Below are 25,267 nucleotides of genomic sequence, written 5' to 3' on the forward strand. Positions count from 1 at the left end.
TAAAACAAATTACAACATTACTACATTATTTTTCATTTGCTAATGATATTTTTCTGGTGTTCAAAAAGAAATAAAAAATAAAACACTGTTTTATTTTAGTATATTATTATAATAGATGGTGTAAAAAACATACAGTCAAACCAAAAATTATTCAGACACCAGATATAATTTTTGATTTACTAGTGGGTGCAGGACACTATAGACATGGATGGGAAGTATTTCAAATACAAAATACTATTTTTCACACTTCCGTGTTTCTGGCTTCGGGATTGGCGCTTGCAGGGTAAAAGTTTTTCCGGTGACAGCAGCGGCCATACTTAACAAGCGTAAGTTTGGGAATCAAAGTCTATTTTTACAAATTAGATACTATGATACTATGATATATACCGGTGTTTTACTCTAAAAATTGCAAACATTTCTTCAAAAACTTTGTGTCAGCTTTTGGTCATCACAAATACTATGTTTATTTAATTATGAACGTTAGCACTTATAATACAGCACAGTTTTGAGTTTTGCCATTTTGTCTATTTGGTGCTGGCTGTGCATTATGACTCTTCACGTAATTTTTTTTCGCGATTATTAATATTGTTATTATTATTATTAAAGTAATATTGTATTTTCTACTTGCTCTCCTTTGCATTATTCATTTTACGGTGTAAATGTACGTTGCAAAATGTGCCCAGGGATAATAAAATAATATAATACTAAACAAGACATGACTCCAATTAATGGCTTTATTCCTTTTGGATCTGGATTACGTTGTTGTATTGAGTTTATGCATAATCCGGACATCCGTTTAATTTATTTTTGGGAAAATGTGCATTTAGATATAAATGCTGTCATAATTACCATGATGTAGTGATTCGAGGGAAATGACTGAGTAAATTGAGAAAATACGCTTAAATATACCAGAGATTGAGAACAGAAACTATAGCTGGCAATGTTGCGCATATTATATTGACGAGTCAGCGGTCCGAGTGCCCATATAAAATCACAAACAAGTAAAATGTTGTTTCTTTGTTGATTATATAACAACAACTTGGAAAGCAGACAAAAAAGAAAAGGTAAAAGGCATTATTTGAGACAAGAGCACATTAATATAATAGGCGCAGACCTGTAGCGGAACTGACTTTACCCTGCGCTGACGTAATTTCCGATTTTTGTGAAAAAGGCTAATTGTGTCGACTCAGGAGCAACTGAGGTGTTCTGTTGTTGTATGTAATAATGAAGATAGCAGTAGTCATTTACTCTATTTACTTTACATCTGAGCGACTTAAGAGGCAGATGACAACGTTACTTTCGTTTTTAAAAGGAAAGCGCCGATCCCGATCTACATATGCATCTATGTTTGTGTGAATCATCTATGTTCATATACGCATCTATGTTCGAATCAATCATGATGCAGCTTCAATTGTGATGCAGCTTCACCCACAGCAGAAGTGAGTATAAGGGTTTTTTTTAATCTTTGCAAATGGCCTATTAATAATGTGCTTGTTGGCAAGTTTCGCCGATAAACGCAGCTAAATGCGGCTAACTGCAGCTAAAGTAAACATTACAGCTTGTAATCGGGTGGGGCGAGCAGAGCTCATTTGCATTTAAAGGGCCCATGCAATAAAATGAGCTGATATTTTGCAGAGCTGATTTTGACAAGGTAAAAGGGTGTTTTTTACACTACTATTGAGAATTTTTAACCAAAGTATATTAGAGACTTTTCATTTAGACCCTAAAGACTCATATGAACTTGTGGAAAACGGGCCCTTGATGACCCTTGTAAAAAGATAATGTATTTTGCAGTTAAATACATTTGATCTTAATATTTTTGTATTTTCAAAATACATAAGGTACTTTAATTTAATATGCTCCTTTATACTTATACACATTTTAATATGTACACGTCAGAATAAGCATGTTGTCTGAAAATAGACACTTTACTTACATTTAATGTGCTTATATGGACATATAATCACTTTTGTAAATTTCTTTTGGCCATCTTAAAGTCTTTGACCCTACCATTTTCTAAACTATAGGGAATAAACTGTGACAATGTGAGAAACGTTTAAGGTATCTGAACAAATTTTGACTGTAAATTAAAATTGTCTGTCTGGATCTTGATTTTTAATGTAGTTTCCAACTCTAATTTAACTAATTTAAAATGATTCCATGCAGACAAAAATGTTCAACAACTGTGTTCCATTAGCTAATTTTAATAAACTAAGAAGCAAAAATCTAATTCTGTTCATTCTCCGACCCTGAGCAGCATCTCGAGTCCTGAAGCTCCACTGCGGTCCTGTAGTCGTCCAGCGCCTGCTCCATCCACCCCAGATGCCCCCGAACATCAGCCCTCAGTTTATAAAGAAGAGCATCTCCAGGCTGCAGCATCAGAGCTTCAAGAAACACACACACACACACACACACACACACACACACACACACACACAAAGATATGTTAGAGCAAAATGTCACTCTCACCTTCCCCAGCATTTATCAACCTGTCTTCCTGTTTGCACAGAGAGGTGTAGCATTATTTGTGTTGTCTTCAACACAACAGCTTTGTTCACAGTTAGACTCTCAGCTCTGTTCTTCTCACACAGAGACTGACGTTAATATTAGGCTAGCAGGCATCACACAGTACTTATTTGTGACTGAAACATCAGGCTGGGAGAGACAGCGAAAAGAAGGACATCTACTTTTTAGTTCAAACAAGAGGGACAATTTGCGAGCAATTTGCCATCTGCATTTGCATAAATTACCATCGCTCGCCTGGTACCTTTACAGACGTTGTTTTGCTTCAAAGAGCTTGCGCATGTAAAGGCCTTGATTCGAGTGAGATAATGTAGAAAAACCTCGCTTTTAGGGCTTATAGGATAAGTGTTCAATGTGTCTATTTACGGCTAACAAAATTAGATTGTTTGAAAGCGCACACTGGAATAGCAAGTGATTACTCCATTCACGGAGAACATACTCATTAGACACCAAGGGCCATCTGTTTCCTAATATCCCACCTGTTTCAGCCGCAGGCGGAGGGAATTAGGAATGGGCTCTAGGAAACTCTGGGTTTTCATATCAGAAATGCTTGCACATCCTTTCGTTCGACTTCATAAATATGCAGCCTGCCAAGAGGAAATCTATAATTGGTTTACACTGTAACCATAGTAACCACCTGTCTCTTGTTGTAGAGCAGTAAAGGGACATGGTTGCTGCATTTGTTTTCCTTCTGTCTTTTTTTTTTCTTGTCCCCAGGCAGTCATGTGGCTAAACTCATCATGCTCGGGTCCTCTTATGTGTGAAAGTGTGGGCTGAAAGTCTTCATCTACCTCACACACAAATACACACACACACTCAAGTAGACACTCTTTGGACTTTGAGTTTTAAGTCTGTTCTACACCACAGCTTGTTTAGGTCAAGTACTGGCTATTTAAAAAGGAAGAGATGTTTTTACATGGTGTTTAGCGGCAGTTGTAACTGAAATTATAGCACAATGACTGATGAAAAATGATGAAAATTCATATAATAATTAATTCATATTATGGCTAGTGAAAATACTGAAATAGCAGACAGTAAATATAATAAGCACTGATTTTTCAGATGTAACTTAAAAACTATATATATATATATATACACATACATACACACACACACACACTGCCGCAAATTCTGACTAACAAAAAGTTGCTTTTATTCAACCAGCAAGTTTTTTTTTTGACCGAAAAAATTACACAGGCTTCTCCCAAAAGATATTAAGATGATGTACTGTCACGTATGTGGTCATCCTGTCTTCATGAACTCTTGCACAACACATTCTGGACTGCATTCCCCACAAGCCACTGCACCAATCACTGCACACACCTGCTCCTCGTTTTCCACTGCACTGATTGCTGCACACACCTGTTTCACATTTACCCACATGCATTTAAGCCACAGACACACACACTTCCGGGCTAAGTCTTATTGTTCCATCTGGTCTTTATTTCCGAGCGTTTCTTTCCGTGTTTGTTTTCCCTGTGTTTGATTCCTGGACTCCTCCCCGTGTTTTGATTCTCGCTGCCAGCCCCGACCTTCTGCCTGTGTTTGACTACTCTTTGGATTATCCTCGTTGTTGTTGTTTGCCGGTGATTTACCCTGTCTGTTTACCACGCCTTCTAAATAAAGCCTGCATTTGGATCTGAACGTCTGTCTCCCGACTCCCAAGTGTTACATGTACAAGAGGCATCATTGTGGAAAAAATATTTCTCTGTTTTTTATTTACATTAGAAAAAAAGTGTCCAAAATGAGTCATACCCTTCTCAATAATCAATAGAAAAGCCTTTATTGGCTATTACAGCAATTAAACGCTTCCTATAATTGCTGATCAGCTTTTTGCATGTCTCCACTGGTATTTTTGCCAATTTATCTCTTTCAGTTCTTTCAGATCGGAGGGTCTCCTTGCCATTACCCTGATCTTTAGCTCCCTCCACAGATTCTCAATTGGATTTAAGTCAAGACTCTGACTGGGCCACAGCAAAACATTAATGTTTTTGTCTGTGAACAATTTTTTCACCAATTTTGCTGTGTGTTGAGAATTTTGATGTATTGCTCCTTTTTCATGGTGCCGTTTACTGTGATTAGGTTCCCTGGTCCACCGACTAAAAAAAAAACCCAAAAACATTAGGTTCCCACCACCATGTTTGACAGTGGGGATGGTGTTCTTAGGGTTGAAGGCTTCTCCTTTTTTACGCCAAATGAAGGCTACATCATTGTGGCCAAACAATTAAATTTTTGTTTCATCTGTCCATGAAACAGAAGACCAGAAGTCTTCTTCTTTGTCCAGATGAGCATTGGCAAAGGCCAAGCAGGCTTTTGTGTGCCTTATCTAGAGAAGTGGTGTCCTCCTTGGTCTGTGTCCGAGGAACCCAGCGGTGTGCAGAGTCCATTGGACTGTATGCCTTGAGATGTGGCCAACAGCAGAATCCTTGGATTTTTTTTTTTTACTTCTCTCACTATCTTCCTGGCCAGCACAAATAACTTTTGTTTTAATTAAAAGAGCTGCTTCAAACGAATCAGGGTAATTAGGATGATTTAGAACAGCTTGGACTATTTGGAATGGTATAGAACTTTGGATTTTCCCATAGACTGTGACAGTTTGCAAAGGGTATGAATAATTTTGGACATGCCACTTTTTGTTCAAATGTAAATAAAAGCTGAGAAATATCTTTTTTCACAATAATGCCTCTTGTACATCGTCTTATTATCTTTTGGGAGAAGCCTGCGACACCTCTGGTCAAAAAAAAACACTTGCTGGTTTTATAAAAGTAACTAAATCAGAATTTGCCAGGGGTATGAATATATATATATATATATATATATATATATATATATATATATATATAAATAATGCCAGCAAGATTACAGCTAATGGTTTCAACGTGCAATTTGCATCAGACAGTCAATGAGAGGACCTGGGATACGTCTGACTACGTGCTGTCTGAGACTACACTGTGAGTGTCTGGTTGGATTTGTTGAGGATATAGACAACTTTGCTATCTTTTCACCAGCTCTCCATTCAACATCTTGACAAAAGCCCTCCACAGAGATATCAGCCAGTGTTATCAGACGTAATTAAGTGCAGACGACATTGAAAGTGGGCCTGATGTACAAATCTCTGTGTAAAGCGTTGAATCATTATTGGTATAGTAATACCAGGATGTTTCAAAGTTGGAACATAATAACCTTTCTATATATACGCCAATGAAATCAAAAAACAATACACTTTGTAATCAGCTTTTGGCCCTGCTCTTTCATGACACACTGCATGATGATTAATGTGACCTTCAGTATTCATAGGAGAATTTGTAATAACTACGTACTACCAAATCAGTTGTTATAAGGTTATCAATCTCATGTTAGATTGAAATACAAATAAAAAAGAATTAAAAGCATAAGACTAAATAAATCATACAAGTTAGTTTAGTTTTTGTCTCTACAAAAACAATTATTTTGAATTGTAATAATATTTCACAATATTACAATTTTTACTGTATTTTTGTTTAAATAAAAGCAGATTTGAGCATAAAGACTACTTCAAAAACAACTAAAGATCTTTCATTATTCCAAGCTTTTTGACTGGTTGTGTATCTGCAGACTTCAGGGGACATAATGTTACACGAGTGTGGAATATCACTCCTTTAATAAAAGGTGGCAGTACTATGGCTCACCTTGCGTAAGGTCTTTCTCGGCTGACTGGAACTGTCTGAGAGAGCAGTACAGGCTGGCTCTGTTAAAGTAGGCATGTGCAGACAGCGGGTTGAGGCAGAGAGCCTCATTGAAATCCTGCAGGGATTCTGGGACCTTCCGCAGCAGAGCATGAGTGATGGCTCGGTTCAGGATGGCAGACTCATCTGAGGGGTCCAGCTCAAAAGCTCGGCTGTAGTACTCACATGCCTGTGTCACACAAAAAAGAGACTCGCTATATATCAGTGGCTCTCCTCTAGAAAGTCTCAAGAGAGTCAGTAGTGAATTGCTTCTGGTTTTACCTGCTCAAACTGTCCATTGTAAAAGAAGAGGTTGGCAGCGTTGAAGTAGGCGAGGGCATATCCCGGGTTGAGACTGATAGCGGTCTGGTAGTTCTTCATGGCACTAGCTTTATCCTCCATGAACTGTTGGATCAGACCTCGGTTTGTGAATAGCTGCTCTGCATGAGGGTTACACTGCACAGAAAGGGCAAAGACAAAAGATATTAGAGGAATAATTCACAAAAAAAAAAAAAAAAAAAATCACTTTCATTGTATGGAAAAGTGTGACCAATATTGTGAAATAATACCACAATTTAAAATAATAGTTTTCTGTTTTAATATATTTTAAATGTAATTTAGTCCTGTGATGAAAAGATGAATTTTTAACATCATTACTCCAGTCCTCAGTGTCACATGATCCTTCAGAAATAAATTGAATATGCTGATTTGTTCCTCAGAAACATTATTATTATCATTGTTGAAAACAATAGAAACTGTAATACATTTCTGTGATGAAAAGAAATTAAAAAAGATCGGCATTTATTTGAAACAGAAACATTTTGCAACCTTATAATTGATTATACCTTTTGATTCATCCTTGCTAAATACAGTTGAGGTCAAACATTTACATATGCCTTGCAGAATCTGCAAAATGTTCATTATTTTACCAAAATGAGAGGGATCATACAAAATGCATGTTATTTATTTTATTTAGTACTGACCTGAACAAGATTTTTCACATAAAAGATGTTTACATATAGTAAACTGTGTTTAATGGTAGTTGTTCATGAGTCCCTCGTTTGTCCTGAACAGTTAAACTGTCCGCTGTTCTTAAAATTGTTTTTTAAAAATTCCATCTTTTCACACTGAGGACAACTGAGGGACTCATGTGCAACTATTTCAGAAGGTTCAAATGCTCACTGATGCTTCAGAAGAAAAAAAAAACGATGCATTGAGAGCCCGGGGGTGAAAAGTTTTGAACATGTGAACATTTTTCACATTTTACCTAAATATATATTTTTTCATTCAGTACTGCCCTTCAGAAACTACTGACATGTTTCCCAGAAGACAAAATAAGTCGGTACTAAATAAGTAGGTCAGTAAATAAATAAAAAATAACATGCATTTTGTGTGATCCCTCTTATTTTGGTAAAATAATTAACATTTTGTTGATTCTACAAGGTGTATGTAAACTTCTGACCTCAACTGTACAAGTACACATCACTTTAAGAAATCTTTACTGACAACCTTTATAGCAGTATTTATATCTTGCAGGGCTGCAGACATGTTGCCCATCTGTAGGTTGGTGACAGCTCTGCCTTCATATGCTGCCCAGCATTCAGGGTTCACCTCTACAGCCACAGTGAACTGATTCCAGGCTCTCTGGAAGAATCCCAAAACCTGCCGTAGAGGACAAGATATCGACATGGATTAGTGGAAATCAATAGACTTGAGAGGCAACAGGCTGTCTGCAAGATACCGCTCCCTCTCTGGGGTAAAAGACAGAGATAATGAGGGCCAGGATGAATACCAAAAGAATCAGATACATCCTTGTTTGTTTCCCACCGTTGACCTGATTTCTGTGGTTTGTCTCTGCGCATTGGCCATTAGTACGTCTACATTTAATAATAAAGAAAGGTTTCTTTTTTAAAAGAGAATTCAGGAACAGAGACAGTGTGCACAGATAAAAGATCCTAGACCAGACAAAAGGCTTGAATAGAGGAGAATGTAGAAATAAAGATTACCAAGGTTAACAAGACTAAGATTTACCAAGTATAGATTATTTATAATATATACACTTGTGTTCAAAAGTTTAGTATCAGTATGATTTTTTTAAAGAGGTTTCTTATGCTCTTGAAGACTGTATCTGTTTTATCAAAAATACAGAAAAACTGTACTATAGTGAAATATTATTGCAATTTAAAATAGTAATTTCTATTTTAATATACTTTAAAATAGAATTTATTCCTGTGATGCAAAGCTGAATTTTCAGCATCATTACTCCAGTCTCCAGTGTCAAATGCTCCTTCAGAAATCATTCTAATATGCTGATTTATAATCAATTTTGGAAACAATTAATATTTTTTGCGACCTGTGATACTTTTTTTGCATTCTTTGATAAATAAAAGTTAAAAAAGAACACTGCTCATTCAAAATAGAAATTTTGTTCTACAATATACACTACTATTTAAAAGTTTAGGGTCAGTACATTTTTTCTTTCTTTTTTAAAGAAATTATATATAAATAAAAAGTGATAGTAAAGACTTTATTTAAGACTATTGTTAGAAAAGATTTCTATTTGGAATAATTGCTGTTCTTTTTATCTTTTTATTTATCAAAGAATCAAAGAAAAAAGTATCACATGTTGCACAAAATATTAAGCAGCACAACAGATTCAACACTGATAATAAATGAGTATATTAGAACGATTCCTGAAGGATCATGGGACACTGAAGACTGGAGTAATGGCTGTTAAAAATAAATAAAAAAATAAATTATATTTTAAAGTATATTAAAATAGGAAACCAATATTAGAAATTGAAATAATATTTCACAATATTACAGTTTTTTTCTGTATCAAATAAATACAGCCTTGATGACCATAAGAGATTCAGAACCCAACTTTTGAACGGCAAAGTAATTGCTTGTTGTCTACATTTCAAGCATTTAAAGAGACCACTCAAATGTTTGTAATCCAAAATATTATAGTAGTTCAGTAATTGAGGAATTCTAAAACAACTAATGGTGCTGTCACAAATTTATTGTCAGTTATGATTACTTTCTTGTGAGTTGAGTGTTAACAGACACACTGATTGCTTGCTGACATGATTATGTGTATTAAAACACAAAACTATGAAAAAGTGTATTAATTGTTGAGTAGAGGATATTGCTGCATTTGCTGCATTTGAGAAGAAACAAATACTGATGCCCTAAATATTGAAGCTTATTTCTGCCACAAAATAAAAACTTTGTTCTTCTCACAATTCTTAGAAACTAAGATATAATCTCACAATTGCAAGATAAACATTGCAAATTCAAAATTCAAAACAAGACTTTTCTTTTCAAAATTGCAAGAAAAAAGTCAGAATTGTGAGAAAAAAAGTCACAATTTACATAACTTTTTTAATTTTGTTGCAGAAATAAGCTTCCATACAAACACAAACGCAACAAATGCAATTTATAATACAGCAGTACTATGCAAACTTTTTATGTCACCCATAGAAAACAAAAAAACATTTCTCTACTATCTCCAGTTTAACCCTAGACAGTGAGATTAAATAGAGACTATTCAAATCTCCTGTTGCTTAGGTGTTCTACTAAGGGGAAAACAACAGTAGTCTTGTATGCGTTTCCTCTAAAGATTCGTTTTTGCCAGAAAACAAAAGTCTGCTGTCAAAATTCATTGACATTTCAAATCAAATTCTCCCAAAACCAAATTATCAAAGCTAGTATGCTATCCACACACGAGAGGTTTTTTTTTTTTTACTTTACTTTTTATTTCTCCAAAGGAGATTAAGTGAAGGATGTGAATAGATACTAAAATGAAGCATTTGGGAACTTCTCTAAGTCTGTTAAGCTGTGAAAAATCAACCTGTGAGAAATAAAAAGAAGCAAGACAATTATTTTTACACTACCTGTAAGTTGTATGCCAGGCTAATGCGGGCACTTGAGCAGAGTGGATTGAGATGCAGGGCTGAGAGAAAGTCCCTCTGGGCTTGTTTCCTGGCGTGATTGTGCCCATAATCCATGAAAACATTGCCTCTGCCCACATGGGAATCTTGCAAGAAGGGATCAAGTCTTAAAGCTTGGCTGTACGCATCTACAGCTTCCTGTAACTGGCTGAGCCTTGAAAACAGACAAAGAAAGCAGACTATTACACTCAGTGATGTGTCCTAATTCTGTTTGCACATGAATATTAGTTGTCAGCTTAATTATGAACTTTGCCTTGAATGCTCTGTAAAAATATCCTCTCTTGCTTACTTTTGAAGCATTGGATTACAAGCTGTGCAACATTCCTAGCGTGAGCAGTGAATTCCCCCAGAAGTCAGTTTAAAAAAGGAAAAACACACCCTGCAATTATTGTGGAGAGCCATTTATTTGAAAGTGCTCCTTTAAAGCAATGAAAATGTGCAAATGTCGACTTCTATGGATCTGAAAGCATTCTGTTCTTCTGTAAATGATAGTTCGGAGAGCAATGTGTCTCATCAGTGAGCTACTAAGATATTTTATATTATATAGTCCATGCAATGATATGAGATTTTCTGTCTGTCACAGGCTGTTAATCTGATTTAAATCGGTCTGAACATATTCTGGAAGCACAGCACCTTTTGAGTGTTGATCAATAATAATAACAGATATGCTGTGAATGCTCCATTTAAATGCAGATCTGCACGATAAGCGGCACAGCTCACCGAGAGCTTCAATAACTATTTACAAATGTCATACAAGGTTTTGGGACGGCATTAATAATGCAGTCTTTAGAGTGTTCTTCCACTCAAACTCTCTACTCACAGGACTATGAGAAGAAAAATACAGTATTTTTTTTTCTCTGACAAGTTCTTGAGCTTTAATAATAATAGAGCCATGGCATACATATTTTGAACTCTCATCCAAAAGTTTGGGGTCAGTAAGTTTATTTTTTTCTTCTTCAGAAATGATGGATTTAATTAATCAAAAGTGAAAGTAAAGACATTTATGATGTTACAAAAAATTTCAATTTCATATAAATTCTTTTAAATATTCTATTCAGCAAAGAATGCTAAAAAATGCATCAAGCCTTCCACAGTAAATATGGTAGAGTGTATATTAAAAGCTTGCTCATAAATTTGTCATAATTTAGGCATAATTTACTTTTGCATTTTCCTCAGGCATAATTTACATTTACATTACCCTCTTAGAATATTTTTTTTCTTTACATAAATCGGCATAATTTCATGTGTGTGATATTTTATTTTATTAATACATTTTTTCCACTTTAATATACAGTGCCTTGCAAAAATATTCATACCCCTTCTTTTTCACATTTTGTTATGTTCCTGCCTTAAAATACTTTTTTCCACACCAATCTACACTCCATACACCATAATGGCAAAGCAAGTTTTTAACATCTTTGCAAATTTATTAAAAATATGTATTTATACCCTTATCTATGACAGTTGAAATTTAGCTCAGGAATGTTTGTCTTGCTTGTAGATATTACTACACTTTGAGTGAAGTTAACCTGTGGCAAATTCAATTAAATTGGTATGATTTACAGTAGAAAAGACACACACATCATAAAAGGTCTAACAGCTCAAAATGCATTTCAGAGCAAAAACCAAGCCCTGAGGTAAAAATAACTGCTTGTATAGCTCAGAGACAGACATCTGGGGAAGAGTTGAAAAAAATTATTCTGCATTGAGGGTTCACAGAAGAATGTAATCTCTGTTACCCTTAATGGAAGAAGTTTAAAACAACCACAACTCTTCCTAGAGCTGGCCTCCTGGCCAAAATGAACAATTAATGGAGAAGGACATTGGCTAGAGTGGTGACTAAGAACCTGATGGTCACTCTAGTTGAGCTCCATCATCATATATGCAGATGGGAGAAACTTACAGAAGGTCAAACATCACTGCAACATTCCATCGATCTGGGCTTTATGGCGGTGTGGCAAGACTCAATCCTCTCCCCAGTGAAGACACATGAAAATAGCACCTAAAGGACTATAAGACTCAACTGATTAAACTCAATTCCAAGCATCATGTTTGAAGGAAATCAGGGACTGCTCATCACTTGCAAAGTACCATCTCAACAGTAAAGAGTGCTGGTTGCAGCCTCATGCTGTTGGGCTGTTTCTCAGTACCAGGGACAGAAGGACTTGCCAGAGAAGAAGAAAAGCTCAATGCACCAAATTGAGTAAAAATGAAAACCCAGTCCACAGCATTGAGAACCGCATTCAGGGCCGAAGGTTCACCTTCCAACAGTGCAATGACCTTAAGCACACAGCAAGAGTGGTTTATAGACAACTCTGTGAATGTCCTTGAGAGGCCCAGCCACTGGCTTTAAACCAATCAAACATTTCTGGAGGAACCTGAAAATGTCTGCCAGACTGCATCCAAGCTGACAGAGCTTGAGAAGAAAAGAGGTAAGGAGAAGAATGGCAGATAATTGCCAAATTGCCAAAAAACTTGAGGCTGTAAAGGTGCTTTAACTAAGTACTGAGTTAAGGGTGTGAATACTTATGCAATGTACTTATTTCTGTTTTTTTTATTTATTTTTTATAAATATATGAAGTTGTGACAGTTCTGTTGTTGCTTTGTTATTAAGGTGCATGGAGTGTAGACTGATGTGAGAAAATGAAAATGAGATTTTCTATAATACATCCTACAGATTTATACTACATGAATCACCTCTTTACTGTGGTGCATTCAGTATTTCATTATAAAGAGCAGAATAAAAAAACTCAACTAAATTCACTGAATTCCCAGTTCTCAAAGAAAATTCTTAGGCAATAAAACTGCATGACCTGCCATGATGGTCTCTCAAAGGGGCTAAAGCCTAGAGCTTTAATTTTTAACACAAAAGCAGTTTAACATGCTGTGGAGCAGTTATTATAACCTCACTGCCACTACTGAGTGAAAATGGTTCTCAGCTTAAGCATGGCAATTTAGCACTGTGAAATGGTCAATCATATTCAATAACAACTCAAAATAAATGCACACCTGTGGTGAATAACTCCCAGTGCATGATGAATTATTACATCCGCTGGTTGTTTCTGTGCTGCAGCCTTGAAATCCTACAACAAAACACAATAATTTTCACTAACATTATTTTTACCACTACTGCTTATATAATAATGCTACTAAAGTCAAAAACAAAAACGACTCCATTTACTTTAAAAATCGATTCCAAAACAGTCTCTAAAAGCCAACTGGCTTTATTCTTATATTTAATGTCTACTCTGACAATCCAATCAATTCTCAAGAGATGAACTGTTTTGCCCAGTTTTGTTTTTATCTCCAAAATGTCAACTTATGGACATAAAACTCAGTTGTAAATGGGATTTCATGTCGGCTTTGAAAACAAGAATAGAGGAATATGGAAAACCTCACTCCAGCATGATCAATATGCTTTCAAAATCCTTAAGACAAAGGGACGACAGGTCCAATGCAATCAATCCTTCTTATTTTATTCCTTATAACCGTGCATGGCTTACCTGAAGGGCACTGCCATAGTCATTCAACTCCACATAGAGAAGGCCACGGTTTATCAACACTTTCATCTCAAGCTCCATCTTACAGCCCAAGAGCAGCGTAATGCTGTAGTCTCTGAGAGCCTTGAAGATTAAAATGCAAATGCAGTGCAATTGTTATGAAAAAAAGCATCCTGCATTTGTATACATTTCAGTATATAAGATCCCGCATACAATGCTGGGAAATGAAAGGAAACGTCACCAGCTCATAATCCTGCAGCTTGTGAAAGCACACGCCGCGGTTGTAGTAAGCAAAAGAACAGGCATTGTCCATTTGGATTGCCATCGTCAGATCCTCCACTGCACTCTTGTATGCCTAAAACGATAATAAGTGCACAATATTTCTCTTGAACATTATAGAGATAATCAGTCTCAAGTGACAGGTAATTATGCTCAAAAGTGTGCTATTTTTACTAACTTTCAAATAGAATTTGAGAGCTCCTTTATACAAGTATGCTCTGATACTCTTGGGCTGGATCCTGACAGCTTCATTACAGTCGAGTACAGCCTTTGCATATCGTCCTTGAGCCCCATAAAGGGCAGCTCGGCTGAGATGCACCTGAAAAAAATGAAAAACATGTTTTAAATCTGAACCTAATGCACAGAAAAATATCAGTTCAGACAGACCATGCACTGAGCTGGAATCAAGGTATACCTGATAGAGGCCGGGGTTGATTTGGAGTGCTCTGTTAAAGTCCTGCACGCCTGTGGAGTCTTGTAGATGCACACGGCACAGGCCTCTCTGATGGTGAGCCTCAGCGTGGTCTGGATTCATGCTCACAGCGCTGTTAAAAGCATCCAAAGCCTGGAGGAGGAGAGAGTCTTCACTCTCCTGGAAAGAAAAAGGTGATGAGAGAATAGTGACAGATACAGGTTGTGTTTTTTTCCAAATGTGATAAAATGCTACATCCCTGTTAACATTTTTTGGACCACTCAGAAACGTGTTTCAAGAAAGTTAGAAAGTTACATTTTTAATTGATTCAATATTCCATTTATTACCTGTAACAAAAGCATTTGTTTCATGTAGCATATGCCGATAAAATAGAAGACCTCCGCAGCCTCTTGCGAAGTAATGAGTTTGGTTTTATTGGTACCCAGAAGTGACAGAGCCTTTGTGAAACTCTCCACTGCTTCCTGTGTACGACACAATATAAATCCTTAAAACTTGCAGCATTAATAGGTTAAAGTATTGCTTACTGACTGACAAAAAATATGCTTTAGAAGAGGTAATGAAAGTTACAGTATGCTACAACTTCCATTAATTCTTATAAAACACTTTTATTCAGCAAGGATGCATTAAACTGATCAAAGGTGACAGTAAATATATGTATAATGTTACAAAAGATTTCTATTTAAACTTCTTATTCATTGAAGAATCATGAAAAAATGCAGCAAAAGTGCATACATTTTGGTAGAATTTATGCTGTTTTACAAAAATGTTTATAAAATACATATTTAATGAAAAAAAATCCAAAATATTAAGCTGCTCAACTGTTTCAACAATAATAACAATAACAAATAATAATAACTGATAATAACAAATGTTTCTTGAGCAGCAAATCAGCATAATAGAATGATTTCTGAAGGATCATGTGACACTGAAGGCTGGAGTAATAAAAGCTGAAATTTCAGCTTTGCATCACAGGAATAAATTACATTTTAAAATATATTAGAGCTATTTTATGTTAAATTGTAAAAATATTTCACAATATTACTGCTTTTACAGTATTTATGATAAAAAAATATTTTATTAAAAATCAAATGTTTGAACAGTGTACATACACTACCAAAATACAGCAATAAAGTATAATTTAGAATCATTTTTACTATTTAAAGTAACTGTTTTCTATTTTAATATTTTTTCTTCCTGTGATTTCAAGGGTGATTTTTTTTTCTCATTACTCCAGTCACATGATTCTTCAGAAATCATTCTAATATTCTGATTTTCTGCTCAAAAACATTTATTATTATTATTGTTGAAAACAGCTAGATTTGTTCAGGTTTCTTTGATAAAATAGAAAGTTCAGAATTACAGCATTTATCTGAAATACAAATCTAAAATTTCTATAATTGTTTTATAAAACAACACATTTAACAACAAAAACAACAAATATAAACTGACTCCAGGCTTTGAATGGTATTGTTACAAAAGCTTTTTATTTCAGATGCTGATCTTTGGATCTTTCTATTCATCAAAGAATCCTGAAAAAAATCTACTCAACTGTTTTAAATATTGACAATAATAAAATGTTTTCTGAACAGCAAATCAGCATATTAGAATGATTTCTGAAGGATCATGTGACACTGACGACTAGAGTAATGATGCTGAAAATTAAGCTTTGATCACACGAATAAATTACATTTTAAGATATATTCAAATTGAAAGCAGTTATATTAAATAGTAAAAATATTTTATGTATTTTGGATCAAATAAATGCAGGCTTGGTGAGCAAGAAAGTATTTAAAACTGTAGAAATAACTGTAATGCACAGCCTAGTTTATCACTTTGGTGTATTTAGTGTCTTTGGAGAACTTTGGTGTTTTGCCAGCTTAGTTCTGCCAGACAGAGCTTGACTTAGATACACCCCGCACGAGTCTCGGACTCACTGTGAACCTGTGCTCCCTCATCAGCGTTCTCCCGAGAAGAATGAGGTGTGGAGGAGAAGGGCATGTATTGACCGCTTCTTCAAGACAGATGATGGCATTGGCATCATTCCCCAGGAACGATTGGACAACAGCTTGCTGGACCGGTGATAAACCCAGAGCTGTGACGGAAAGGAGGAGAGGTTTACAGCAGGGTCTAGTTGTTGTTATGGCAACATAAACCACATTTCCCTGCAAGGTTTACTTCACCTTCAGCTGGGCCAGGTGGCCTAACAAGATTTAATGATGCTCATTAAAAGATGGGCAGAGATAAGGGCTGAGATATTTCAGGAACTGAAAATATGCTTGCAATTTGCTGGAGAGTGAAATTAACTTTATGTGATCATTACCTGTTTTCATTTCCACTGCGTACCGTATACAGAGGGTAGCCAGGTCAAACTGTTTCATTTCGTACAAGTACTTCCCTCTAAAAACAGGACACAATAATTGAAAGGACTTTCCTCTATAGCAGATATTCACCAATTAAAGTCAATACATTATTTTTATAGCCTGTTGTCATGGAACTGAGTCAGGGTTGGATTTTTATATATGGACACAGATGAGTGACAGAAGTAAATTCCGTTCAGTAGGCTGTACTGGTTTAAGGTTTTAGGTGATGTCTTATTATTTTTAATGGAATTTTAGGAACACGTATTCTTATTAGCTGTAAGATCTATTGAACGAAACTCTACTTCTATCCTTCACAAAGTCCATTGAGGAAACATTTTAGGTTCTTAATCTCCTAAGAACTATACAGCAACTCAAGAACTAAAAAATAATAAAAGAATCAAGGACATGCAAAGATGTATCTTCAAATAACCTCATGATGTGCAGATCATAAGCGTCTGGCTTTATATGTATGGCTTGAGTCAAATCCTTCACCGCTCTGCTCAGATTATTCACCTGTGAAAAATACAAGATTAATGGTTTAGTTCGTTTTATACAAAATCTATGCTAAAATAAATATTTAAAGTGACCAAAAATCTCTAATTAACATGGACTAGCCATACCATTATCTATAATATTACTATGAAAATTAAAAATGAAATAATCAGAAGTTATAATAAGTTATAAATGGTGAGTCCATGTGGTTAAATGACCAAAGAAAATAAGACCAAAAGAAAAGCATAGTCAAATAAAATCACCAAGTTTTAAATTTAAAAATAAATGTAAATGTAGCAAAACATATTTGTAACAATAAATATTAAATGTGTCTAAAAATAAATTTGTTAAATTTATACACTGCTCTCCAAAAGTTTGGAAGCGCCATAGAAAAGTGAGGTTTTGGATAATATTGGCATGGATCCTTTTTAATTTGTGATAATTTTGAACTGATAAAGAGACAACGCAAACTACGAAAACATATTTTATTACATACACAGTTTATAACTTAAAATTTTGATTCATCAAAATATCCACCATTAGCCGCTATTACAGCTCTGAATAACCTGGGCATCCAAGCTGTCAGCTTATTCAAACATTGATTATTACTCCAAGCCTCCTGAAGGATTTCCCAAAGACCTGGGCCAAATTTAAACCAGTAACCAGGCATCACAGTTGGCGAAGGGGAATGTCTAACTTTGGCATTATTATGCAATCAAAATCAATCTTCAATGATGATGTCAACTTACTTTATTGTATTTGCACCAAAAAATGATAAGGATTTATGCTGATCATCCAAAACCACACTTTGCCAGGGGTGTTTCCAAATTTTTGGAGGGCAGTGTATTTCTTAAAAATTGTCTTTACACAGTGTTGCCAAGTCTGCAGTTTTTCCGCTGAATTGGGCTACTTTATCACTGTTGCCACGGGTTGTTTTTCCATGTGCATGATATTTATACCCTGGAATCTGAATTTTACCAGGTGAACCCTGCCAAAAAACACACATTTTTTCCTGCGGAAAGCAATTTTTAACTTTGAGCTAGTTTTAAGTAGCAATTAGTGGGTTTTGTTGTGAAAACCTGGCAACCCTGTCTTCCGGTTAATTCGCTGCCATAGTATAATTATTAATAAAACTAACAACACGCAGTAAACAGTAATACTGTTAGCAGTACAAACACGTGTGTGGTTATAATTTTGATAATACATTAAAAATAATGTGGTAAGACACACCAATGTGCAATATCAAGCAGCTAAACAAGCTGTTTTGTACAGCTAAAAATAGCTGGACGCGGATGAGATCGGAAGCCAGACCCATTTACAAATGGCCATGTCCGCTCTTACGTGAGGTGGATACACCTCATCCAATAGAAACAGTGATACTTTTTATTTGAAATACATTGATAACTTCATTGACAAATCATCCATATAAAATCAACTTACATTGTAGTAGGCTCTGGCCCGGCATACGTAGGCTTTTACAAAGTTGGGGTCCTCTTTTAGTGCATTGCTGAACCTTTTGATGGCCTCATAATGTCGGTCCATATTCAGCATACAGATCAGTCCCAAACTGACGTGAGCAGTAGCTGTAAATCTGCTGTGACTTTAGAGAGGTGCACACAGAGAGAAAAGATGATGACTCAGATACGATTCCATTGATTTTAAATAAGCTGCTCCGAGACTTTGTGTCACTTTTCTTCCAAGAAGAGATCTTTTGAAAAATAACTTTCAAAGAGTTTCATGCTTCAATAAATTTATCCTCAACTACGGCCTGCTGCACTGGTGCAACAAAAGAAAATGAAGGTCTTTTTGTCACAGAGTGGAGAAGGCTGGGACATCACCTGTCAAGTTTGATCACAGCTTCAAAGTCATCCATAGCTTGCCGCCAGCGGCGGAGTGACATGTAGACCAGACCGCGATGCAGGAACGCGCTCAGGTTTTCTGCACTGTCATTGATGATCACTATAACACATATAAAGATAAAGCTTGGCTAATTAGAGGATCTGGCTTTGAAAGCATGTGGTTTTATTTCTCAGCACAAAGTTCTGGCATATAGTCTCTGAGAATCTCTAATGTACCACTTTCATTATCTGTGTCTGGCAATAAATTGCAGTGTAGTTACTGTAATAATGCTGACACGAGCACTGTATGGCTCTATAAAAAAAGATAAAAGTGATTTTTGCATTACTGCTTTACATGTTTAATTAATCACTGCAATACAGAACAAAATAGTTGGCCATCGAGAATTAATACAAGAATGATCAATATTAAATCTAATTTATATTTACAAATTATAAAAAAAATTGCTGATTTGCAAGAAAAGTCTAATTTGACATATTTTGAATTTGAAAAAATAACAAAAACTTTCCATCACATACAGTTCTTGTCACAAAATAAGATTTATCAGCTTTAATGTATATCAAAAGTTTAGGTTTTAATAACAAAACGAAATATTCAAAATCTATTATTTACCTTACAATCAGAAAAATCAGGATTAGGTATAAAATTATGTCTTCATAATCATGCATGCATGTGAAAAACGGCAGAGGATTAAACAAATAGCTGTAACCTGGCTCAAGGAAGTTAGGAATCATGTATTTGTGCCAAATATGGAAAAACAAGACGCCTTCACTTTACAAATGGTTTTCAAACGGCAAAATGTTATGAAATGCATTATATTTTTTGAGGAAGTGTGCGTGCTAAAGCAAAACAGGCAGCATTTTTTTTAAATCAGCACCTCAAAAAAGTTTAAGAAACGAATATTGGGTTTCATCCAGCAAATATGTGACCAGGGACCACAAAACCAGTCATAAGGGTCCATTTTTTAAAACTGATATTATACATCAGCTAAAAGATGGATAAATATGCTTTGCATTGATGTATAGTTTGTTAGGTAAGGAAAATCTGGAATCTGAGGGTGCTAAAAAAAAAAATATTGAGAAAATAGCCTTTAAAGTTGTTCAAATTAAGTCCTTAGTGATGCATATTACTAATCAAAAATTTAGTTTTTATATATTTGTGATAGGAAATTTACAAAATATCTTAATAGATCATGATCTTTAATTACTATCCTAATGGTTTTTGGCATGGAAGAAAAATTGATAATTTAGACCCATAAAATGTTTTTTGGCTATTGCTACAAATATACTGTAGGATTTTGGGTTATGCAAAAGCGCAAATAACGATCGAATCACCGCATTCCAGGAGAATCAAAATGATTTTCCCTCCCAACCAGTTGTCGATCATGAAAATCAGTCAAGGCCCCCACACGATGTCAGCTAGTCTACTAGTCTTCCCTAGTTTTGACCCGGCCTGCCCGGTTAACATCAATCCACGTCAGCAGCACAGGAGGACAGTAATTCACAGGACACTAAAACAGTGATAACGCGACTTACGCGACCAGAGAGCAGAAACCGCTCTTTGTCTGAGAGCACCCAAGAAACAGGGGCCGGATTCACGAATATCTTCTTAAGAAATAAATTAAGAAATTTAAATTCGTAAGAATGTTCTTAAGTGCAATTCTTGAAAAAATCTTAAAATATTCTCAAATATGTTCTTAAGAACATCTTAATTTCTTTCTTCAGAAAAAAAAAATGATACATATGATACATATGCACATGCGCTAAATACGGCCAAAGATTATGTCGTATTTTTATTTATTTTTTTTATTAAATCTCCCTATCTGACTCGATTTTGTCGAGTTGCTACTAAGTTTTGATGACGGCAAAAAGTAGGGTCATACACAGGCTAATCATGACAGATCATTGTTTACATTATCAGTCATTGCTCTCACTTCAGCGAACTCTTGCTCATCTCTAATAATAGTCCTAATATGTATTATATGTAGCTAGTAGTGTTGCAATGCTTAAATATAACAGTTAATTTTTAAATAACCCAATCAATTAATTAAATAATTATTACTATTTGGGATTTAAGACAAGTCTCGGGCTATCCTAACTTTAAGAAGTTATTTACGATGGTTTTTAAGAAGAGTCTTTTCAAGAATTTGAATTTTCTTAATTTTTGTCTTAAAGTAAAAAGATAAGAATATTCTTAAGATGATTTTTTTGGGAATACAAAATATTCTTAACTTTTTTCTTATTTTAAAAAATAAGAAGAAAATGGCAGTTAAGAAGAAATTTCTTCTTAAGAATGTTTCGTGAATCCGGCCCCAGATGTCCAGTTTTCTCCTGACATACATTTCAATCATATAAACAGAAAAGGACAGATTTACACGAGCCTGAAGGGCACAGGATCCGTCCAGCGTGACTTTTGTGACCCCCCTCCCTCCGGACATTCACTCAGAGGTGGAGCTGGACATCAAGAGAGGTGGAGCTGGAGGCCATTTGGCTCTGCAGTGAACAGTACTTGAAATCCAATGACTCTAATAGTTCGTTGCTTTTTGCTATTGGCTGGTGCCATTGCTTTTGGCCATTGCCTTTCGTCGTCGCTTTTGGTCTTTCGCCTGCCATGGTTTGAGTGCTTTTCACCTGCGCTCGCCTACTCGACCAAGCACGCGATTGTGCCATCAAAACTCTACAGAACAAACTGAAACTTTGTGACTGCCAAACTCTTCAAAGTCTTGCAACTCCGACGCAGAAGAGCTCCGAGCGCGTCAAACAGCGTAACCAGGCAACTGAAGACCGGCTCCAGCAACCTAATCCTCAGCTCCGAAAGATCCCCAAAGACGTCATCCAAAGACCGACCAGCAACCAACCAAAATCTTTGCTAAGACGAGCCCACAGAAGGGAATTCCCATTCCCGGCACAAACGCAAGTAAACAAGGTCTCCCTTTTCTGGCTGAACCTGGTGCTAGATTGTTAAGTTAAATCTCTGCTTTTGTGGTTTTCTAAGGTTGTGATCTAAGAACTAGTTAAGAAATACTAGAACTTTGGGATTCTCTTCAATTCAGTAATTGCTCATCCCCAGAAAAGTATGAGTGTAAGTGCGAATGTGTGTGTGTGAGTTTGTGTCTTAGTAGATTAGTTTTGTGTCTTAGAGTAGTTCAATAAATCATTGTTTCATTAAAAGAAGTGTCTTGACTTTATGTTCACAAAAGTTCTATCTGTATTTAGATCCAAGCTGCCTCAGCTTTAAAATTTCCTAACGTAATATTTTGGTTTATTTGTGATCTTGGCCAGGAGCATAAATTAAACCTCAGAGTTGATACAGTATACTGAATTAACCACTTCGCTGGACGAATGGTTAAGAAGCTTAATCTATTAATTCTGAATCAATTTAATCAAGTTTCGAATCTTTCGATTCGATTCATTATTTGAATCATTATAAATTTGAGCTAAATCACTACAATACCCAAGCTACTTATGACTGGTTTTGTGGTACAGGGTCACATATGATGAACAGTGTTGTCATTTATTCACATGAAATAAAATTCAAAGTGCTTCTAACTTGCATCAGCCCTGACGATGGGTGACTGGTTTGTGCCAGTATTTATCTTGCTTCATATACTGCAAAAGATTGTATAAATAAATCAGCTTAAACTGCATTTTCTGCTGAGTATTTTCTGCATGGTACATGTCACAAAAATAGGCTCAGTGCCGAAGCTCTACTCACGCCTACACTCTTGTTACACAGCACCACAGTGCTTAGGTGGGCAGTGTGAAACACTTTACTGATGAAGCTGTTCAGTTTGCAGTAGACAACACTGACAAAATATCCCTGCAATCTTCAGAGATCAAAGCAGCTGCCAAAACCATAGAAGATAAGACTTGATGGCTCTTATTTGTTCTGCTGGCTGAGTCGTGATATTAACATCCTCATATGACCTGATTCAACAGATGCAGCTGTCTGCAACGAGATGTTATGAGAATGGTCCCATTGATGCTGCATAATTGTGTGCAGAATGGCTTTCTTTAAAGATTTAGATCAAAGACATGGAGAGATATTACAGAAAATAAGAATTCCCTCCCCAGACCATTTATGAAATCTAGGCTAAAAATGGGTCATTCAGAAATCTGCATGTTTATGCCATCACAACTGAGTACATTGACAGCTGACAGCAGATTTTTTCTTTCCTGTGGGCGTCCTGAAGAAATCATATGAAAAACAGTCAGGCGTAACTTTTGAATTGATTGTTGAACAACCGTGACTGAACCATCTGTTTAATCATCCTGCGTTTTCGACAGTCAGACCTTAACATTTTACTTAAACATACCCATGGGAATTTGTCTTCCTCAAGCCCCTTAAAATGTCTTTATATGGAGAAACTGTGAAACAGTGAAAATTTGCACATTTTCAAGCATGTGCATGTTACCAGATGTGCTGAGGTCCCTTAAGGCCATTTGAGGCATTATCTCCCTCAGCAGACACCCTCTGTGATAAAATGCCAACCAGCTACTGGGATCCAAGTGCACAGCCAGAGACAAGTCCTTGATAGACTTCTCAAACTGACCCAGCTTGGAATAGATCCTTCCTCTGTATGTTCTGCAGTGATCAGAAAAAAACATAATTGGATTTACACATCAGCGAAGATTATATTTAGTGGAAATCAAAAACTGAGCATGCTGAATGAGCTATATAAACCTCATAATATTTCTGACCTGGCTGTAGCATTTCCAGGTTCTTGCTTCAGCAGTAAGGAGAAGTCTTCAAGGGCCTGCATCCATTTGGAGGTGTTGAAGTGCTGTATTCCATGGATCATCATTGCATCGGTTCTTGTAGAGTCAACGGTGAAAGTCTGATGATCAAAATGTATTTATTTGAAACTCTTCTATGTTCCATGCAAATTGTAATGACTAAGGCAATGACTAAGCAACAATTTTCTATAATCAGCACTCAACAGATTTATATTTACAGTGCAAGATGTGCCTGCCAACTGCTCAGATAAGCTTTGAAAAACTGACTAATTCTGTGCATTAAAAATAATACAAGCTATTTATAGTGGTTAAAGAGTGCAAAAATAACACCTGGTAAAAAAAAAAAAACACTAATTCAAAAAGCCTTCTAACATTGCTTGCAACACATACACATACAAATGTACAGATTCCATTCAAACATTTTTTGTGTCAAAAATAGGTCAATTCAGTTTTTTTACAAATCCATTTGCCATCTTCTCTCTGACCCTTAGAGTTAAATGGGGCATTAAGCAGCTCATTTTTGCAGCGGTGATTTGACAAAACATCCCCCTTCACGTGTGAAATGAGAAGCTGCACTTTACTGTTCTCTCTCCGGATGATTTTGACTCTCCCAACAGCCTTGTTGCAAAGCCTGTATCACATTCTGACAGGTTCACAAAACAATTCATGCTGAAATGTGTTGCACAAACTGCCAATATCAGACTGCGTAAAGGATATGCAGGTGCTACACACAGCCAGGAACAAACTCGTGTCTGCATTTCCTCTGGTGTTAGAGAATAATAATTATAATACATTTTAACTGTACAGCACCTTTCATATATTAAATGCAGCTCATAGTGCTTGACAGATTAGAATATAAAAAGAATAAGAAATAAATATAAAACAATAAATATAACATGTATAAAATAAAAGAGATATAAACAGCAACAAGCAACTAAAATCAAAAAATTGTGGAAGGAGGAAAATGTATCTGTCCTACTTACATCACCTCATAGGGATTTTAAGATAAAAGAGTTTATTGCACAATGAAAAAACACTTTCATAACTTATAACTCAAGAGTTGTTTTTGCTGCTTAATTTTAATATGTGGTCTTGGGACTGGGAGGAGTTTTGACTTCTGAAAGTTAGAGTACTGTGTATTTTCATAGTACTCTGTTATCACAAAAGATCAAGGAAAATTTAATTCCGGATGATAGGAGAAAATAATTCTTAAATATATTTTTTGTAGAATTTACACTGCAAAAATGCTTTTCTTACTTAGATTTTAGATTAGTCTTGTTTCCAGCCAAAATATCTAAAAATTCTTAAATCAAGAAGGATTTTCTAGACAAGTAAAAATTATTTTCTTGTTTTCAGAAAAAAACAAGTCAAAATTAAGTTTTTGCATTAAGTTTTTACTTAGAACAAGCAAAATAATCTGCCAGTGAGTT

General features: G+C 35.6%; 1 protein-coding gene across 1 annotated transcript in view; it reads right to left on the reverse strand.

Annotated features, from left to right (window-relative positions):
• Nucleotides 1-1,820: 1,820 nt before the first annotated feature.
• Nucleotides 1,821-25,267, reverse strand: part of ttc6 (tetratricopeptide repeat domain 6) — a 36,596-nt gene continuing 13,149 nt past the window's right edge. Inside the window, exons 12-29 of the mRNA XM_073827548.1 lie at nucleotides 23,802-23,938; nucleotides 23,516-23,685; nucleotides 19,083-19,203; nucleotides 18,685-18,844; nucleotides 17,183-17,265; nucleotides 16,713-16,789; nucleotides 16,327-16,484; nucleotides 14,719-14,853; nucleotides 14,375-14,551; nucleotides 14,138-14,278; nucleotides 13,922-14,035; nucleotides 13,684-13,803; nucleotides 13,190-13,263; nucleotides 10,124-10,334; nucleotides 7,737-7,889; nucleotides 6,510-6,683; nucleotides 6,192-6,417; nucleotides 1,821-2,384 (exon numbers count right to left, since the gene is read on the reverse strand). Of these exons, the coding sequence (XP_073683649.1) occupies nucleotides 2,227-2,384; nucleotides 6,192-6,417; nucleotides 6,510-6,683; nucleotides 7,737-7,889; nucleotides 10,124-10,334; nucleotides 13,190-13,263; nucleotides 13,684-13,803; nucleotides 13,922-14,035; nucleotides 14,138-14,278; nucleotides 14,375-14,551; nucleotides 14,719-14,853; nucleotides 16,327-16,484; nucleotides 16,713-16,789; nucleotides 17,183-17,265; nucleotides 18,685-18,844; nucleotides 19,083-19,203; nucleotides 23,516-23,685; nucleotides 23,802-23,938 (2,589 nt within the window). The 3' untranslated portion in view covers nucleotides 1,821-2,226. The remainder of the gene's footprint in view (nucleotides 2,385-6,191; nucleotides 6,418-6,509; nucleotides 6,684-7,736; nucleotides 7,890-10,123; nucleotides 10,335-13,189; nucleotides 13,264-13,683; nucleotides 13,804-13,921; nucleotides 14,036-14,137; nucleotides 14,279-14,374; nucleotides 14,552-14,718; nucleotides 14,854-16,326; nucleotides 16,485-16,712; nucleotides 16,790-17,182; nucleotides 17,266-18,684; nucleotides 18,845-19,082; nucleotides 19,204-23,515; nucleotides 23,686-23,801; nucleotides 23,939-25,267) is intronic.

Source organism: Garra rufa, chromosome 21, assembly GCF_049309525.1.
Source record: "Garra rufa chromosome 21, GarRuf1.0, whole genome shotgun sequence".
Classification (NCBI taxonomy): Eukaryota; Metazoa; Chordata; class Actinopteri; order Cypriniformes; family Cyprinidae; genus Garra; species Garra rufa.